This window comes from Pimephales promelas, chromosome 1 (genome assembly GCF_988280905.1).
Source record: "Pimephales promelas chromosome 1, fPimPro1.hap1.1, whole genome shotgun sequence".
Lineage (NCBI taxonomy): Eukaryota > Metazoa > Chordata > Actinopteri > Cypriniformes > Leuciscidae > Pimephales > Pimephales promelas.
In genome coordinates this window covers 840,262-861,310 of record NC_142769.1, presented here as the reverse complement: position 1 = coordinate 861,310, position 21,049 = coordinate 840,262, and the positions used below count along the sequence as shown (strand labels likewise).

The 21,049-nt window shown below is 38.1% G+C and overlaps 1 protein-coding gene across 5 annotated transcripts in view; it reads left to right on the top strand.

Moving 5' to 3' along the window:
• Positions 1–21,049, top strand: part of pde5ab (phosphodiesterase 5A, cGMP-specific, b) — a 45,806-nt gene that overhangs the window by 21,063 nt on the left and 3,694 nt on the right. For 4 of the 5 annotated variants that reach the window (XM_039690875.2, XM_089132150.1, XM_039690874.2 and 1 more), the window contains exons 3-20: positions 1,465–1,554; positions 1,626–1,697; positions 1,783–1,872; positions 1,946–2,083; positions 6,860–6,927; positions 7,911–8,019; positions 9,425–9,509; positions 10,400–10,575; positions 11,664–11,723; positions 13,010–13,156; positions 14,916–15,041; positions 16,659–16,753; positions 16,842–16,929; positions 17,729–17,829; positions 17,903–17,980; positions 18,056–18,119; positions 20,331–20,405; positions 20,500–20,583. In XM_039690875.2, coding sequence (XP_039546809.2) covers positions 1,465–1,554; positions 1,626–1,697; positions 1,783–1,872; positions 1,946–2,083; positions 6,860–6,927; positions 7,911–8,019; positions 9,425–9,509; positions 10,400–10,575; positions 11,664–11,723; positions 13,010–13,156; positions 14,916–15,041; positions 16,659–16,753; positions 16,842–16,929; positions 17,729–17,829; positions 17,903–17,980; positions 18,056–18,119; positions 20,331–20,405; positions 20,500–20,583 — 1,746 coding nt within the window. The remainder of the gene's footprint in view (positions 1–1,464; positions 1,555–1,625; positions 1,698–1,782; positions 1,873–1,945; positions 2,084–6,859; positions 6,928–7,910; positions 8,020–9,424; positions 9,510–10,399; positions 10,576–11,663; positions 11,724–13,009; positions 13,157–14,915; positions 15,042–16,658; positions 16,754–16,841; positions 16,930–17,728; positions 17,830–17,902; positions 17,981–18,055; positions 18,120–20,330; positions 20,406–20,499; positions 20,584–21,049) is intronic. The other variant, XM_039690873.2, reaches the window with a different exon arrangement.

The following is a 21,049-nucleotide window of genomic DNA, read 5'->3' as shown; positions in this document are numbered from 1 at the left end:
AATGTCTCCTAGATCTGTTTTGGCATCTCTTATAACAGGTTTACACGCATCCAAGGTCCAAAACTTTTTTTTTTCCTTATAATGTTCATTACAGCATCAGCTCTTTGTCTAAAACGCTTCGTTCGAAGATTCAGTCTCTCTAGCTGTGCGTTCACACCGGATGCGAATAGCGCGTCAAATTCGCGTCTACCGCGTCTAGTTATACGCTTGGACCACTTTGCGTTAATTCGCGCGCCAAGAGTGAAACTGATGAAATTTACGCGCGTCAGAATCGAAATTTACGCGTGTTGTCCCGCTTCGGAGCGAGGATCACCCTCGCCCTCATCCATATAATCTATAATTTATTTTTTTAATTTTTGTTTTGATGATAAATAGAGCCAGCCTCCAAAAGTTATTAACCTGTGCTGGGATTTTTTTCTCTCTCACGTCCAGACACGAACTTATGCACTTATACATCGTAATAATATTTCATATAATCTAGATATGGAATAAATAACATTCAATACAAAATGAACATGTCTCGTATATTGAAATAAAGTTTTAAGTGATAAAATATTGGCTTATTATACCAGGCATTTAGTCATATTACAAAATCATTTATTGAAGCGTCCAGATCCTTCACCACGTGAGCAAGCAGCTAGGCTCCTGATTGGTTAACGCGGCCCGAATTGACGCCAAATTTCAGATTTTTCAACTCGGGCGGCAGGCGTGAGATCACGTCAAACGCTTGAATGCACAAAGAGCACTAACTAAGTCATTCGCGCGTAACGCGCTTAACGTGCCAGACGGGCGAACTTGACGTGCGAATGAGGCGTATTCGCATCTACCGCGCCGCGCTCTACGCCTCATTCGCGCCGCAGGATTTTTTTACGTGTGTAACGCGTCATTGTATTGAGTTTACATTGAAATCACTCGCGCCTGATGCGCTATTCGCGACCGGTGTCAACACATCATAAGCCCCGCCTCTCTGAGAGCTGCTCTGATTGGTCAGAAAGCAAACGCTCATTATCATATGTGAATCTCAGCTCTTGATCACAGTGATGCGAACAGTAACGACGGCGTGGGTTTCACCGTATCAATCAGACGAACAACACGAGCCCAACTCTCCAGTCTCAGATACACTACAGTGTTTGAGGGCGGAGCTAAGAGACGCTGCTCAGCCAATCAAGACCAAAGGGGGGCATTATGCAAATTAGCTACAGTGGATTCTTCAGGAAGTGAGACTGGAGTTACTGACGACTTATTTCAACAGTTCAGAATGGCTTCTTTCTTTTTATGTATGATCTTTCACTGTGATTACACACTGCGGGAACGGTAATATTGGAAAAGGCACAATAGGGGCACTTTAAATTGAATAATTAAAAAATGCATTGTCTTATTAAATGGGCAGCTGACTTTTAAAATGTAAGCCAGGATAAAATTAAGATGCCAAAATTAATTTGCGGTTGTTTTTTCCCGCATCAGGATCCACGCTTCAATGCAGAAGTCGACCAAATTACAGGATATAAGACGCAGAGCATCTTGTGTTTGCCCATCAAAAACCACCGAGACGAGGTGAGAGATCAGACATCCTGAACCGTTACACTACATATGTGACATTCACTAATTCACTGTGATGCTTAAAGGTTGTTGGTGTCGCACAAGCGATCAATAAGCGGTGTGGAGAGAACAGCAGCTTCACCGAGCAGGACGAGAGGGTGAACACTTTATCATATTATAGGCATTTGATTGTTTCTGTCTCGTTCCGGCTCTATAATAACGGCTTTATTTTTATCTCAAAAGGACTTTTCTTCATACCTGTCTTTCTCTGGGATAGTGCTACACAACGCACAACTCTACGAGACATCGCAGCTGGAGAACAGGAGGAACCAGGTGTGCTGATCTCCACATGTTAGTAAGAGATCCGTTTTTTATAGATAAAGCGTGACCGTTGTGTGTGTTGTAGGTGTTGCTGGATCTGGCGAGTCTGATCTTCGAGGAGCAACAGTCATTGGAGGTTTTACTGAGGAAAACCGTGGCCACCATCTTGTCATTCATGCAGGCTCAAGAGTGCACCGTCTTCATTACAGACAGAGAAATGGCCGTAAGGACAAATTATTGACAAACTATGTATCATTTGAAAGCTTACAATCTCTAGTTTCCATATTTGGTGACTGATTTTCAAAATAAATTACATAGGAGCAGTGATTTATCAATTTGCAACAAGAATATTTTCATACTCCTAAGGCGTGTTTAGACCTTTATTTTGAAATATTGATAAATCGTGAAAGAATGATAGAAACCCCAGTTTGTTTTCATGCCAAGAGTTCAGAAGATTGCATCCATTCAATTATTTTAGAAAAAAAGGTCTGAAAATGTTTTAAATGTAAAGAAAAAAATAATAGATTCACCATTTTTGATGTGGCGGCGAGCTGTAACGCACATGCGTGTTCTTTGTATGTGTTTCTTAGAGGTTGAATTCATATCAAAATCTGGCAGACTTCTCATTTTACTTCTGAATAGGATGTCTACTTCATAAATTGTATGAAATAATGGTTCATATCACTCAAAACACATATGGAGATGGAGACGCCCTTATATGGGCAGTAATGGAGTCTGGTTGTGCCCTAGTGGAAGCGTTCGGTACTACACACACACTCGCACTCAAAGCTCATTTACTGAGATATCAAACTAAAATTTGAAAACACAACTTGTTCAGATTTTTGGCTTTGATTTTTCTGCAGTTTTAGAGTCGCCTATGTTTTGAAAATATATAATTTATATAAAATATGAATTTTTTTTTTTACATTGTACATTTCCATAAACTTTTTTCTATTTCACTTTCTTAATGTATTTTACATCTACAGAAATCTGCCAAATGTCTTCTTTAAAACAAGACCAATCTTATGTCTATATTGCAAAGCGTTCTTGAATTACAACCATTTATGCTCGAAATGTCTATTCAAAAAAAGGAGGGGGGACAACATTGAGAACAACTGAACTATGAAGATAAAAATATATATAATCATACAAAATTAAAATGTTTTATTTGGATTAATTCCAGAAATGACTAGTCTCTACAGAGCAACCCTTTCTTGTACATTTCCCCCAGTGATAATCTGTTTTGGTAATAGTTCGCCACTGCTAATATGCAGCATTCAGGCATTATAAAGGAGAGGCTGTGTTGGAGACTGAGTGAGAGAGTTAAGTCACACTTGCTTCCTTTATAGCAGACTGAATTGCTTCCTTATTTGCCACTGGCATTTACCTAATGTACCCAAATACCAAATATTTCAGAATGACTTCTGCATTTCCTGAAGGACATACCAGTGCCTGCAGAGCCGAAAACAATAGAGTTTAATCAGTTTTACAGCCGGTAATCTTTAGTTTCAGGCGTTCTGTGCTGCATCACAGTCTTAAACTTTTGTGTTTCCATTAAAATGTGCAAATTTACATAAAAATTGGATCAAATTTGGAAAACGCAAATAAAGCAGTGTTTCCATCTCAAGAGAACAAAATAGTCTCAACCTAGGAAATTGGCGCACAGAATTTCGAGACCAAAACGGACCCAAGTCGAGACCAAGACCAAGACGAGACCAAGACCGAGACCAAGACGAGACCAAGACGAGACCAAGTCGAGACCAAGACTGGGACTAATTTGAGACCAAGTCAAGACCAAGACTGAGACCAAGTCGAGACCAAGACTGAGACCAAGACTGAGACCAAGACCGAGACCAAGTCAAGATCAAGACCGAGACCAAGTCAAGACCAAGACGAGACTAAGTCGAGACCAAGACAGACCCAAGTCGAGACCAAGACCGAGACCAAGTCGTGACTGAGACCCAGTCAAGACCAAGACAGACCAAGTCAAGACCAAGACCGACGCTGAGGAAAAGCCACATGAGTTTATTGAGGGATTTATTCAGTAAATGTGTTTCCATCGTAGTTAATGCGCATCGGATAAAAGTGCATTCGCGTCAATTGAGCTCATATGTTTCTTAAGCACTTAATTACATATAATTTAAGCACATTTAGGCTTCGTTTTTATGCTATATCTCAAAAAACATGTGAATAGAAACAGAAAATAAGCTCTTTGTTTTCTGTCAGCAATAATCATCAACATATAAATAAATAAGACAAAACTTTTCCATATTTAGTCCAAATCAACCATATTCGAATCAGTGCAAGTCAATGGGAGGACTTTAAACTCTTATCGTAAATTCCCTTCATTTAGTATAAAATAAACTGTATACTTAAAACGATTTACTGAAAAAGGAAGAGGAATTGCTATATAGTTCTGCTTGGCAAGTGTATTAAATGTGCATTTTTATAAAGGACACAAAGACAGGATTATGTATTGCAGCAACACACACTTCTGGTAACATCGAAGGGAAGAAACGCTTGAGAAACATTTCAGTTTTTCATTTTAAGTCTCCTTCTGAAGTCGCCCGCCTCAGATATTCAGCTTTGCAAACAACCCAAAATAACTCTGTACTGTTTGCCTAGAACACAAAGTCCTTTGTTAGGTTAGTCTTCAGGTATGTTGTGATAGTTATAATATGAATGTGGTCAATCTTTAGTCAGAGCAGAGAGGGGTGTGTGTGTGTGAAGGAGATTTTGAATTGAACATCTATATCAGAACAAGAAATAAATCATTGTTTGGTTGTCAGTGCAACAGTTGAACAACTGAATAACACAGGTGAGTCTGCCTGTGTGGAATTAACTTTACATCCACTGGAAAAGGCATTTGGTTAAAAGTCAAAGAAAAGATCTAGCATGTGACGTGCCCAATTACTTTTTATAGATTATGTTCTCCACAAAATAACTTGTTTGGTTTCACTTGATAAAGTACAAAGCCATTTACAATTACTCACTGCTTCCCAAATCCCATACTATCCAGCCTACATACTAGTGAGTGATGTATGTCTCGAGGCCGGTCTTGGTCTTGAGATTACTTTTACGTGGTCTCGACTTGGTCTCAGTCTTGGTCTTGACTTGGTCTCGGTCTTGGTCTCGACTTGGTCTCAGTCTTGGGCTCGACTTGGTCTCAGTCTTGGTCTTGACTTGGTCTCGGTCTTGGTCTCGACTTGGTCTCGACTTGGTCTTAGTCTTGGGCTCGACTTGGTCTCAGTCTTGGGCTCGACTTGGTCTCAGTCTTGGGCTCGACTTGGTCTCAGTCTTGGTCTTGACTTGGTCTCAGTCTTGGTCTTGACTTGGTCTCGACTTGGTCTTGACTTGGTCTCAGTCTTGGTCTCGACTTGGTCTCAGACTTGGTCTCGACTTGGTCTCAGTCTTGGTCTCCGTCTTGGTCTCCGTCTAGGTCTCGACTTGGTCTTTCTTGGTCTCAACTTGGTCTCAGTCTTGGTCTCGACTTGGTCTCAGTCTTTGTCTTGACTTGGTCTCCGTCTTGGTCTCGACTTGGTGTGTCTTGATCTCGACTTGGTCTCAGTCTTGGTCTTGACTTGGTCTCGGTGTTGTTCTCGACTTGGTCTGTCTTGGTCTCGACTTGGTCTCAACTTTGTCTCAGTCTTGGTCTTGACTTGGTCTCGGTCTTGGTCTCGACTTGGTCTGTCTTGGTCTCGACTTGGTCTCAACTTGGTCTCAGTCTTGGTCTTTACTTGGTCTTGGTCTTGTCTTGGTCTCGACTTGGTCTCAGTCTCGGTTTTGACTTGCTCTCAGTCTTGTTCTCGACTTGGTCTTGGTCTCAACTTTGTCTCAGTCTTGGTCTTGAATTGGTCTCGGTCTTGGTCTCGACTTGGTCTGTCTTGGTCTCGACTTGGTCTCAACTTGGTCTCAGTCTTGGTCTTGACTTGGTCTTGGTCTTGTCTTGGTCTCGACTTGGTCTCAGTCTTGTTCTCGACTTGGTCTTGGTCTCAACTTTGTCTCAGTCTTGGTCTTGAATTGGTCTCGGTCTTGGTCTCGACATGGTCTGTCTTGGTCTCGGTCTTAGTCTTGTCTTGGTCTTGACTTGGTCTGTCTTGGTCTGTCTCAGTCTTGGTCTCGACTCGGTCTTGATCTGTGGCCTCATGGGATAGGATCGTAAATTGTCCATTGAATGCACACTTCATAATCCCGTTGACTGTAGGTATTGTAGGTATTGTAGGACTGTAGGTATTTTTTGCGTATGCATTATGAATACTATGAATTTAGACATAACTTCACTCATGTACTGTTTTCCACTACTATAGTATGGATCCAGTGAAGGCTCTGATTTACTGCACTTCACGCGAAATCAAAGAACGAATATCATTTAAAAAAAAAATCAGGCCAAAAACGAAATCTGTTCATTTCGGGAATTCGAAAGATCTTGAAAGTTTTTCATATGTCTATGTGTTCTAGTTGTGTTGGGGATCAAGTCTATCTTTATGAGGGAGTTCTGTGTATCATAATTCATAGATGTCGTGTTAACCTAGAAACCTAGATCTGCTCTGGGTTTCCTCAACTTTACACAAAGTGTTTATGGCCCGGCCTTAGACTTTGCAGCTATAAAATGAATCCAGCTATTGTTAATTCTGCGAATTCCTTCTCCAGGTCGCAGTCACGTCGAGTTAAAAGATTAACGTTGTGAAAAACAGATCGCAGATAGGCGGTCGACCAAGTGTCTTCATATTTGGGGAAAGTCTGCCAACAAACCCATATTCAATGTTTGTTATGTGGTCGAGAATGTGGAAATTGAACTCATAATTTATTGCGTTTTTGTTTCAAACTTTTTTTCGGACTGAATTCGTCATTAGCAGGAAATTCTAACCCTTCCAGAAATGCACAAACACGGCCGTTGAGTTTACACAGGCAAGCCAGACTCTAATAGCATTAGAAATACGGGCCTTCTTCTCTGTCAAACCTCTCAGTGTAAGTAATTGCTGTTCTGCTTGTGTTACAGAACACATTCTCCAGTGTGTTTCACATGGAATATGAGGAGCTTGCAGGATCCGAGGACTTCCCGAACAGGTGGGGTTATCACACAAATTACTATTATGTAACGCAAGGCAAAGTGCCAGGAATGTTCAATACAAGAGTTTAGACTACAGACTTCTAGTGGAATATCTTTTTTGTTATTTGAATATGATGCTTGAGGTTCACTTATCTCTTATTGGTAAATCAACTCACACTCATGCAATGTCCCTTTGGTGAAAATCCATTATTAATATGCTTTAAGACTTTTAAGTTGACAGCATTGCTCAGTATTTCCTCCTTAAAACTGCAGTGAACCAAAGACAGTCTCAAAAACACACTTTGAAATCACTGACGACCTTGTAACCAACCAGATCAACGTGTGATCGTCAACCAGTGGATCTCTGAGTGAGTGAATGAGTGGAGGCGGGGCTCATTTGCATATTCATAGAACCGCGAATACTAAATGAGGCAAGGTGTTGAGTTACAATCAAGATATTTTAAGGCGTGAATAAATTTTTTCAAGGAAAAATAATATTTTTTCAGATTGGGATTGGGGTTGTATTGAGGGGTTGTATCTTTAGGTTCGGCCTTAAAAATGAAACCAGGACTAAAATGTATTTTGTTTTTTTGATCTGGACCAAAAAAGAACCCAAACTACACTTCACATCCTCATCCCCTTCTTTATCATCTCATTATAATCAGAAAAGAGTGTCATTTCACCTTTATGTTCCACAGAAGAAAGAAAGGAACAACATTAGGATAAACTGACAGAATTTTCATTTTTGGGTGGATTTTTGGCAATTACACGTGACGTTTATTTACTTCCTAATTTTAAGGCAACAGATTTCCTCACTTTTTTCAAAGTTAAGAGTATAGTGTGTTTTTGTGTCTAAACACATTTTCTGCAGTATTAATATTACTATTAGTAATGGACTGGAGTTACTATTAGTATTACTAGTACTAGCAAAAGGAGATTGATTGTAATGATGTGTGGTTATAAGCAGGAGCGCGTAATCATTTGTTGATGTCTTTAACAGGGAATGTGACGTCAACAAGATTAACTATATGTACGCTCAGTATGTCAAGAACAGTATGGAGTCGCTGAACATCACTGATGTCACCAAAGACCAGCGATTTCCATGGACTGTAAGTGTTCATAAATGCTTATTCATTCAAACATTAGGTTGGGATCATCCCGATATTTCAACGCTATCTCACGACTAATTCGTACAGATTGAGTGAGTGAAAGGTAGCTAATTTGTACGATTTGTCTTGGGGCGGGGTCAGGTGTTGGTCATTTGTACGAATTGGGCAACTCATAAAATATGTACGATATAGACAAAATCTTACGAATTTGTACGAGTGAGGTCGTATGAAATAGTCGCACAAATTAACTACCTTGTAAAATTTTGTACGAATCTCTGTGAGATCGAGTTGGATTTTTTGGGATTTCACAGAGCTCGTATTCATTCAAACAATGTTTCAACGCTATCTCACAACCAATTCGTACGAGTGAGTAAAAGGTGGCTAATTCGTACGAATTCATACGAGTGAGTAAAAGGTGGCTAATTCGGACGAATTTGTACGATTTTTCTAGGTGTGGGGTCAGGTTTAGGTAATTTGTACAAATTCATGCGAATTGGGCAACTCGTAAAATATTTACGATTTAGCAAAAATCATACGAGTGATGTCATATGAATTCTTACGAATTAGCCACCTCGTAAAATTTGTACGAATTGCTGTGAGATCGGGTTGGATTTTTCTTGGATTTAACAAAGTGCTTATTCAATCAAACATTGGGATGGGATCATCCAGATGTTTTAATGCTATCTAACGACCAATTCGTATGAGTAAAAGGTGGCTAATTCGTATCAATTCGTACAATTTGTCTAGGGGCTGAGTCAGGTGTAGGTCATTCGTACAAATTCATACGAATTAGGCAACTTGTAAAATATCTATGATTTAGCAAAAATCGTACGAGTGATGTTTTATGAATTCGTACAATTTGTCTAGGGGCGGGGTCAGGTGTAGGTAATTCGTACAAATTCATGCGAATTGGGCAACTCGTAAAATATTTACGATTTAGCAAAAATCGTACGAGTGATGTTGCATGAATTCGTACGAATTAGCCACCTCGTAAAATTCGTACGAATTGCCGTGAGATCGTGTTGGATTTTTCTTGAATTTAACAGAGCTCTTATTCATTCAAACATTGAGATGGGATCATCCCGATGTTTTAACGCTATCTCACGACCAATTCGTACAAGTGCGTAAAAGGTGGCTAATTCATACGAATTCGTACGATTTGTCTTGGGGCGAGGTCAGGTAGGTCATTCGTACAAATATTTTGTAAAATATTTACGATTTAACAAAAAACATATGAATTCGTACAAATTGCCGTAAGATTAGGTTGGATGTTTCTGGGATTTCACAGAGCTCAACATTCACATCCCCAATTTTGCACTATAAACTGCCTCTTTTCCCCCAAAAGGTGCTTGAATTTTAAACTTTGCAATTGCATTTGTTTTTTCCCCCCATTTCTTTTCGGAAGAGTGAAAATCTAGAGTCCTCGAACGGTCAAATCAAAAGTCTTCTCTGCACACCAATCAGGAATGGGAAGAAAGATAAAGTGATAGGTATGTGTGTTTTCAATATTTCCACAATCTGAGCCATTAGTCAACATCGTTCCTAAAATGATCAAAAGACAAACATTAATATTACTATTGCTCATATCTGACGCTTAATCATCCCACACCAATAATTGACACGTTAAATTGTGAAACTAAGAAAACAAAATCTCATAGAATCACATGGACGGAGGGACAGAATATCATCTGATGGTGGTTTTATTTTACTTGCATCATTTTTTCGTCTAAATGCATAAAAATATAGTTTAGAATTGGCTTTTAATTTCTCATGCATTTTTAACTGACATCATTAGGTTTCTAAACAATGATCACCATTGTGGTGCTGGTCGAATTCAAGTGCAATATAAACCGTATAATAATCAAAGTCTGAATTGGTTGGAATAATTTAGCATCTTGTTAAGGGTTTATGTCTTATTTTGTATAGTCTCATTGAGCCAATCGTGACGAAAATAAATCTTTTTTTAATTGATTGCTTTATCTCCTTTTATCTAGACTTATAATAGAGGTTAATTAAGTTGCTGACAGCTGATAAACCACTAATGATCTCAGGCATAGAGAATAATACAACATTAAAATGGTCATTTATTCCAAACCGGTATGAACTTCTTTCTTTCATGCATCACAAAAAGTGAATTTATAAAGAAAGGTCTGGCACCCTTTTCCATTTAATAAAAGTAAACAGACACCTGTATAAGATTACCATTAAAGTATCTCAGAAGCAGACTATATTTCAAGTTTATTCTTTAGAAAATCCCCTTTTGTGCTCCACGGAAAAAGGAAAGTCATATGCAGTAGGTCAAAAACAGCAATATATATACAAATAAATATGTATTTTGTGCTAAATATTCACATATCAGTGTGTTGGCCGCTGAATGCAGGTGTTTGCCAGTTGGTGAATAAGATGGATGACGCGTCAGGAGAAGTAAAAGCCTTTAACAGGAACGATGAGCAGTTTCTCGAGGCCTTCGCGATCTTCTGTGGACTGGGCATCCAGAATACACAGATGTACGAAGCCGTGGAGAGAGCCATGGCCAAGCAAGAGGTCACACTCGAGGTGAGTCTGGTTTTATACATGTCACTCATTTTATTACATGTTTCTGCCATTGAATAAAAAAAATGCAATTTTATCTGACTTTTTATTTCTCAGAATTCAGATTTTATAACTCGCAATTGCAAATCGGCCACTAGTTGGCGCTAACGAATTTTATGGCTCTGTAATCACGTGGTGTTGCACGTCATTTGATAGATCTCATCAAGCTGAACAACTTTGCCTCTAGAACCATTGCTGTCAATCAAATCGTTCATTAAATATTCATGAATAAGTTAAAAAATAGTCCCTGGTTTTTCGTCCGATCAAAATCAGATCAGTCTAAGTCAACTCTCTGGACTCTCTAGATAAATAATTATTTTTTCGCATGGTATTAAAGGGTTATTTAGAAAAGGGGCGAGGCAAAATACACTCAAAAGCCTCTAAATCCTAAATAAAAACATGTGAGCATATGTGACATAACATCAATAACAAGCATGCAACATTTTATGGAGATCAGACCATAGGTGGTGCTATAATTGTAGCAAAGCTTTAAAACCTTATATTTCCTAAGGTAAATTTGCTGTAAATGGTCTTTTCCGTCTATTATGTCAATGGATAAATGTATGCTAAATAAAAAAATAAAATAAAGGCCTGAACTGCTTGAACGCCACTAAATGCTGCTTGCATCCTCCTTAATATTTTATTGTGAAGTTGCTGGACAACAAATAGGATGTCCTTAATATGTTGGGAGTACAATACAATACAATTTCTCTATTCTTAGATCACTTAAACTCTTTACACATTGAGCACAACTGAAATATATATGCAAGCTAAACTGTGAATCATTTATCATTGTTTTGGCACAAAATGCATTCAATGCAAATTCATTATTTTCTCAGTCAGACACAAAAATAATACAGTAGTGGCTTAATGTCCGGAGGGGATATTTGTCTTTAAAGTTTCAAAATATGAGGGAAGAACAAAACACTAAACTTCCTAAAGTCATTAATACAGCGCTTTTAACAATCCGGATCGCATAACAGAAGATACGTGAACATATTCTTTGTCCATTAACCCGTTAACATCCGACGTCTGTGTGTGTCTCTCCGCAGGTTCTCTCGTATCACGCGTCGGCCGAAGAGGAAGAGACGCGGGCGCTCCAGGTATCTGCGGTAAATTACAATTTATCACTATATCATATTGAACTGTGCTTTACTTCACATATCAAGCATTACTTTACATTACCCGTCTACTCATAACACAAGAAACCCGGCTCTGATTAACTCTGAGAATAATCGGGCAATTAAAACGCAGAATTTCTGCTTTAATTGAGAGTTATTTGTTTGTTAATTACAGCAATTACTCTTAAGGTCAGCATGCGGATTTAGCTCTATTTGTTTAACTCATAAAGCATGTAAAATCAGCTAAAGATTTGCTTAATTTTTGAGGATGATGGAATAAAATGTTAACCCTTATTTATTTGGGATCCCCAGATCCTTAAAAAGTCTCCAACAATACATTTACACGCATCCAACGTCCAAAAACACTTTAATTTCCTCATAATGTTCATTACAGCATCAGTGTCTGAAACGCTTCCAAGTCTCTCTAAGCTCCGCCTCTCTGAGAGCTGCTCTGCTCTGATTGGTCAGAAAGCAAACGCTCATTATCATATGTGAATCTCAGCTCTTGATCACAGTGATGCGAACAGTGACGAATCTCAGAAAACAGCGTCTTCTCCACAAGAACGACACGAGCCCAACTCTCCAGTCTCAGAGACACTACAGTGTTAGAGGGCGGAGCTAAGAGGCGGGCATTATGCAAATCAGCTACAAACACACATTGATATGTAACAGAAGTGAGACCTTTAATCAATGAAGACTCGTTTCAGCAGTTCAGAATTTATTCTTCTGGAAGAAAGTACCATTATTTGTCATTTAGCATTTAAGGGTCATGCAATCTTCTGAGATTTTAACATAGTTATGCATGTTGATCATCAAAGAAGTTTTAATTGTAGAAGACAACTAGATAAGACGCCTCAAGTCTTTCCCTTTCATTATTAGATTATGCATGCTTTTTTGTTGTTGTTGTATTTTTGTCTATTTGGATCTTGATTTTTTTGGCCACTTTTCAAGCATTCAAGCTTCCCAAAAATGCACTCTGCAATTTACCATGATATGAATATGCATGCTTTTTTGTTCATTTTTTGTCTGTTTGGCTCATTGCTTTAATGTACAGAAATGTGAAAAGTCTTGGTTGCAGGGTGATTTTGTTTTGGAAAGGTCCTGCAGATGTTGGTTTAAACAGACGAAGCTGACTGTAGGATCGACAGAGTCGTGATTTATGGGCTCTGCATTATGGGCTCTGCATTATGGGCTCTGGCTTTCAGAAGAGGAGACGGCGAACTCTGCTGATGGCAGATCATTGATTATTAATGTGTAATAATGTCCTGAACCCACAGGCCGCCACGATCCCCTCGGCTCAGTCTCTCCGACTGATGGACTTCAGCTTCAGCGACTTCGACCTGTCGGACGCCGACACCACTCAAGCCACCATACGCATGTTTGTGGACCTCAAGCTCGTGCAGAACTTTCAGATGAAGTACAAGGTGCAATTAGACAAATAATGACTTTCATATTATTATTATCAGGGTTTCCGCGGGGTCTTCAAATTTCAAAATCACATTTTAAAGGATTAGTTCACTTTTGAAAAAACTTTTGCTGATAATTTACTCGCCCCCGTGTCATCCAAGATGTCCATGTCTTTCTTTCTTCAGTCGAAAAGAAATGAAGGTTTTTGATGAAAACATTCCAGGATTTTCTCCATATAATGGACTTCAATGGGAACCAAACGGTTCAAGATCCAAATGAGAGTTTTAATGCAAACTGTTCAAAGGGCTTTAAACGATTCCAGACGATGAATAAGGGTCTTATCAAGCGAAACGATCGCTCATTTAATAAATAAATAAAAAGATTAAGTTTTATAAGCACAAATGCTCGTCTTGATCTGTTCTGTGATGCGCTCTTGACTCTCATCAAAACGAACAAATCTTTTTTCAAGTCATTTCGTTCATTTAGTTCGTTAAATTAACCAAATGACTCGAAAAAAGATTTGTTCGTTTTGATGAACAGGAGAGTCATGAACGCGCATCGCAGAACAGATCAAGGCGAGCATTTGGACCTTGAACCGTTTGGTCCCCATTGAAATCCTGGAACGTTTTCATCCAAAACCTTAATTTCTTTTCGACTGAAAAAAGAAAGACATGGACATCTTGGATGACACGGGGGTGAGTAAATTATCATATCAGCAAAAGTTTTTTTTTAAAGTGAACTTATCCTTTTAATCGTTTTGTTCCTATGTCCATGTAAATCTCATTGAAACGCTTGGGAATGTTTTTTCTCTTATTCCTTGGTGTCGTAGTTCCTTATTTCGCTAGTTCAAATATAATTCGCTGTATTACGACTACAAAATAGACCAACATGCAACAGCCAATCAGCTTTGGGGTTTCGTGTCATTAGCACGTGTCTCAGATAGACGTAAAACGCATTTTATTCAGCGATGGGGAAGTGCAAGTTTAGCGATACTTGGCTTGGAAAATCTGAATTTTTCAGTTGCAAACGCGTATTTGAAGCCTACTGCTCCATATGCAAGAAAGATTATAAATTGGGTACGTTGTGTGTACGGGCGCTGCAAATACTGTTTACATTACGCACTTTGGATTAGGGGATTTTATTAAAACAAAACGAATTTCCAAAATCACGCGATTGATGTTCGACAAATTTGAGTAAGTTAAATTACTTTGCATGTAATTTTGAGACTCTGCGTTTCTTTTGTACGTTTTTTTATTTTATTTTTTTATTATTTGCAGTCTAAAAGGTCTTGTTTCCAGTCCAAATATCTAAAAATTCTTAAATTAAGAAGTAAAAAGCCATACGATATCATATCTTGTTTTCTGCGGGGAAAAAAATCAATCAATATAAAAAAGAGTGAGTTTTTGCTTAAAATAAGCTAAATTATCTGCCAATTGGGTAAGAAAAATAATTTTGGTCATACTTCCAAAACTGTCCTCAACGCATCGGATTCATCCGCGCCGAGACACAACCCACGTAACGCTGATAATGACTGCAGTTGCAGATTTCGAACAGAGATGGCGCCAAAGAGGAAAAACGACGGACTGCAGCTTTAAATTTAACAGCTGACAGATATTCAACATAATTCATGTGTGCGAGTCTAACAGAAGGACGGACAAAACCAGTATTTTATCATATTTTATTACCATTTTCAAAACTATAACGAATAAACGAATGTGCGAAATGTCTGAATACTTGTGTAATCTTTATAGCTTTAAAAGTGAGTTGTTGTTCCAGAGTCTGTGCCAGTGGATCTTAAGCGTGAAGAAGAACTACAGGAAGAACGTGGTTTATCACAACTGGAGACACGCGTTCAACACGTCGCAGTGCATGTTCGCCGTGCTGAAGTCCGGCCGGGTCCAGGTCAGTGGATCTGATAACAAACGCTGGCGCCAGTCGTGGCATAAACCAGTAAAACCACTTTAACACACACACACACTGAGCTTGATGATCTACAGTGAGATGTGCAGCTTATTTCCTTTTATAGAGAAGCCAGTTTAGCAGGAATGAAACTAGCGGAACGGTTTTTATTGCGTGTTCCCCTATAAACGTCTCCTGTTGTTGACGGTGCGAGTTAATCATTTGCGTTTACACTCCTGCCCTGATAGAAACGCCTGCTTTCTTTGAATAGTAAGTACCAGGAAGAGCTTTATGTGGAGTTAGCTTCTCACAATTGAGAATTATTTGGTATTTATGAATTGAGAACTAAACCGTCTGGTGCTCTTCGGACGTTTTTGACCCGATCATTTTACGTTTTTTTTTTTTTCAGAATGGTTTGAAACATGGTAAAGGCTTTAATTTTCTTGCAGTTTTAGAGTAATTTGTTTTTGAAAATAAATTTCATATAAAAATTGAAAATAGTACTTTTCGTGCATTTTTCATACAAACGTAAAATTCAGTAATTTTTTTTAAGGTCACTTTTTTAACGTTTTTTTTTTTCACTTCAGCAATAATCTGCCGCATGTCAAATGCTCAAAAAGTGAATAAATGGATTATAAATACTGCGTAAATATAATTTAGTACCATAAAATATCCTAAAAATACGAAATATTAAATAAAAAAACATTATTAAACTTAAATATAGTCCATTCCTTTGATATAAAAAAAAAATAATTTGGTCATTTTCTAAATTCTAATTGGATTTAGTTTGCTTATTTTACGTTTTTTTTCAGAATGGTATGAAACTTGGTAAAGGTTTTTGCAATTGCTGTGTAAACACAAAACAATTCATGATTCAAACAAGTTTAATGGTCCTGTAAAAAACAGGCACACTTGTGTTTCTCGCGGTCAAACACGAGCGCATTGGAAATGAATGGAGAGTTTCCTCTAGTGGAAGCGTTCGGTACTGCAGCCACACACACTCTCACTGAACGCTCGTTTACTGAGATATCAGACTCAAATTTGGAAACTTGTTCGGATTTACGGCTTTAATTTTCTTGCAGTTTTAGAGTAATGTGTTTTTGAAAATATACATTTCATGTAAAAATTGAAAATAGTACTTTTCGTGCATTTTTCATATAAACGTAAAATTCTGTAACTTTTTTTACGTTTTTTTTAATTTAGTAGCATAAAATATCCTAAAAATACAAAATATTAAATAAAAAAACATTATTAAACTTAAATATAGTACATTCCTTTGATATAAAAAAATAATTTGGTCATTTTCTAAATTCTAATTGGATTTAGTTTGGTTGTGGATTTACATAAAGTGTGACTGCATCTGTGTTTAGATAGCATGGCTGTGTTTGACAGTGTTCAATCCCTGACTCGCAATATTGTTTCATTTGGTTGAAGATTTAGGGCCAAACTACAAACTTTTAGGTGTTAAAGATTTACCAAAGGGAGAAATTAGCACTGAAATATGAGGACAGGGTTATTTTTATTGCATATGCATTAGTAGGAGTTCCCCGTTCAGACAGTGTGTTTAGTGACTTTCAGAGTTGTTGTAATATTGTAATAAAGCTGTGTTTTGATTGACAGAATAATCTGAGTGATTTGGAGATTTTAGCTTTAATGATTGCGACATTGAGCCACGATTTGGATCACAGAGGTGTCAACAACTCCTACATCAAAAGGTTTGTGCTTTGGCTTAGTGTGTGTGTGTGTGTGTGTGTGATCGATGTAAAGGTGCGACTGATGCCGTATGTTTCCCTGTTTCCACAGAAGTGAGCATCCGCTGGCCCAGCTCTACTGCCACTCCACCATGGAGCATCACCACTTCGACCAGTGTCTCATGATCCTCAACAGCCCTGTGAGTGTGTGTGTGTGTGTGTGTGCGCTTCATTTAGGACCGGCGTTAGCTACTTTCCTTTGAAAAAAGTTAGCAATACTGACTGAGTGTCCTGATCAAAACACAGGAGAAGAAGAAGCACAAACGAGGGGAATTTAGAGCCAGACCGATATATCGATACCGATATTATTAGGCATTTTCCAAACTATCAGTATCGGCAGTTATAATGGCTGATAAATGAATATTTCAAAAATAAAATAAAAGCGGACGAAACGCGCTTGAACCATGTCATGAGTGTTGGAGTTGGATAGTTTGTCCACCAGAGGGCACTCTACACCGTTCCTGTTGGCAACACTCGTTGAATTGGTCACGATACATACATTGCTTGAATAACAATTAAAAGAAAATCCCCATCAGTTCTCTAAACTCAAATAAGCAGGACAAAATTTGTGACTATCATGTCTAGTTTCAAATAAATAAATAAAATATCGGCCGATATATCGGTTTTTGTAACCCAAAAATATTTGTATCGGTATCGGCCTTCAAAATCCTTCCCAAAATCATATTCATCAAAACTGAGTGAAATGTCGACCCGTGACGCTCGAATAAAACTGATTTATGAGGCTCTCTTCTTTCTTTTGACATATTGCATGTTTGATATTCATACAACAAAATATTTTGGAGACTGAAAATGTGGTTTTTATGTTGTTTTACACACATTTATTATCATATAAAAATATATTAATATGCGATTTATTTATTTCATCTTGCAATAATAATATATTTAATACTCTTCTCTCTCTCTCTCTCTCTCTCTCAGGGTAATCAGATTCTGAGTGCTCTCTCTCTGGACGAGTACAAGGCCACACTGAAGATGATTGAGAAAGCTATTTTAGCCACAGATCTCGCTCTCTACATGAAGTAGGTTCCAGATGTCACACACACACACACACATCGTGTTGTTCGTTCATAAAGCCAGTCTTTGTGTCTGCAGAAAGAGAACCGAGTTTTTCGAGCTGGCGAAGAACAGTCAGTTCGTCTGGGAGGACGAGAGTCACCGAGATCTGCTGAGGTGAGCGTCCGACACACACGAACAGCGCAGTGCCGTTTGTTTGTTTCTTGGTTTTGATGTTATGATCTTCTGCAGGTCGATGCTGATGACAGCGTGTGATATCTCTGCGATCACTAAACCCTGGCCAGTCCAGAAGAAGGTAAATGCGATAAGAAGCCAGACGCATTCGTCTAAAATCAGTCCTCCTGTAGTCAATCACTTTATCCCTTAATACTTTACAAGTTTTTTCCTTGAAAAATGCCTTAAAAAAAAATCTTCCATGTAACTCGACACCCTCGCCTCATTTAGTATGTGCGGTTCTATGAATATGCAGATAAGCCCCGCCCCCACTCGCTCAGAGATCCACTGGTTGACGATCACACGTTGATCTGATTGGTTACAAGGTGGTTTGTGACGTCAGAAACACCAGCGATTTCAAAGTGCGTTTTTGGTTCACTGCAGTTTTAAGGAGGAAATACTTACACAACTTACACACGGTGTGTGTTAAAGGAGAACTCGGGCGCAAAATGAACCTTTGGTCTAATTACACATTGTTACCTATTCAACCTGTTATCTGAGATTTGTTTTCATGATTGTCGAATGTAAATAGTTTTATCTCTAAAAACAGTTTAGCCTATAACGCTAGTATAATGCTAGTAAATAGGGCAAAGAGTAATGACAAATAAAAATCGCTTGTTATTACCACTAACAAGGCTCAAAATAGCCCCACACTAACACGACAGCATAATAAGAGTCCCTACATTCAAACCGAAGTATTGAGAACTTTGTCAGTGTCCAAACAGTTTAATAAGAAGATATTTAATACACACAGTCAACTTCGCGAATACAGGAAGAAGCCATCTTTGAAAAATAGTCTCTACCAGTCGATCTACGAACGCCGATCCAAGTGCGCTGGTGAGATGTGAATAAGGTGATAATGTGAGCGCGAACAGTAGCTACGTGTACATATTGAAGAGAAGAAAATGGTTCGTGTTTGTGTTTCTTCCGGAAACAACGGATCATATGAGATTCTGCACAGTTCAGCGCACTTGGATCGGCGTTCGAAGATCGACTGGTAGAGACTATTTTTCCAAGATGGCTTCTTCCTGTATTCGCGAAGTTGACTGTGTGTATAAAATATCTTCTTATTAAACTGTTTGGACACTTCGCTTCGGTTTAAATGTAGGGACTCTTATTATGCTGTCGTGTTAGTGTGGGGATATTTTGAGCCTTGTTAGTGGTAATAACAAGCGATTTTTATTTGTCATTACTCTATGCCCTATTTACTAGCGTTATACTAGCGTTATAGGCTAAACTGTTTTTAGACATAAAACTATTTACATTCGACAATCATGAAAACAAATCTCAGATAACGGTTGAATAGGTAACAATGTGTAATTAGACCAAAGGTTCATTTTGCGCCGGAGTTCTCCTTTAAAAAAAACACCACATAGACACATAAACAACATTAAACAAGGGGACTTTAAGATTGCTTTTGTAATGTCATCATCACGTCCTGCTCTTGTTCTCTTCAGTAATTAACCGGTGAAGGTTCAGTTCCTCAACATAATTTAAATGACATAATTTAGACCTTTAAACTCTAATAAAACAACCAAGAATACATTATAATCAAGAATTATGCAAACGCATGACCTTTAGACTGACTTATTTTTTACTGTACATACATGAGGCTCTTAAAATGAGAAGGCAAGATAGTGTCATCCCGGATCCGGGCCACATCTGGGCCGTGTTCAATCCACCTGTACAGAATCTGGGCCGTGTAATGCATTAATTTAGAATTTCTCTAAAATTTCCAAACTCATTATATACTCTCGCTTAATATGTTAATATGGATGATTTTAAAGTTTAGACGTGCAATACAGACACAGATTTAACTACTTGAAATTAAATAAAACTCCTCCTGAAGTAAAACACATCTTCTTTTCAATGAAGGATATAACTTGCATACATTATTCTTTCAAGTAGACATATATTTCTATAAATTAAATATAATTAATCCTTATTAAAGCTATTAAAGAGCAGTGAATGCTTTTCTCTTTTCTCTTTTTTGTTTGATTACTGTTAAGGGCACAGGCAGCATTAGGTTTATTACGCACTGTCACTTTAAGACCAAAAGTGCACGATTCACACACTATTGTTAGATCACAGTGGACAGAACACACACATCGAGCGTTCAGTTTTGTATTCTACACACAGTCTGTGGAGTCATGTGACCGATATCTGGCTATCTAATAAAACACTTTGGCAAAGGCAGAAAAGCCAACTATAAACAGACATGACTTGATCAGCATTTGATGTTTGAGATGAAATAGCCGTGCAGATTCAATAATTCACGTTTGTGTCTCCACAGATCGCAGAACTGGTTGCCACAGAGTTCTTTGAACAAGGCGATAAGGAGCGGAGAGAGCTGAACATTGAGCCTATTGTAAGCGCTTTACTTACTTTATAGAAACGTTAATGTCGTGTTTCAGTCGTTAAGAACCAGCTCTCAATAACCATGTGACTTTATTCTTTCCAAGGATCTGATGAACCGGGAGAAGCAGGATCAAATTCCCAGCATGCAAGTGTCTTTCATTGATGCCATTTGTACGCAGTTATATGAGGTAAATCACAAGTCATTCTAATCCACTACGGACGCTAGTGATTGCAAATTAATGCTAGAAACATGCTAGTAATGAGTCATACACACCGTCCTAGCAATGTGTGCTAAATCATGCTAGCAACATGCTAAAACATATTGGCAACATGTTAAATCATGTTAGCAACATACACATTAATGGAAAATAATAGCAATAGGGTTAGGAAACATGCTAAAACATGCTAGCAAATAAAAACATCCCTAGCAAACATGCTATAACATGTTAGCAGATTGATGAATCATGCTAGCAACATGCTAACAATGTGCTAATTCGTGTTAACAATGTTGACAAATGTGCAAATTTACGTTATCACTCAAATGCTAATCAAGCCAGAAATATGTTAATGTGTTAAATCATGCTAGCGACATCTATCTATCCATTTATTTATTTATATGTATATGTCTATCTATTTTCATCTGTTTTTCCATCC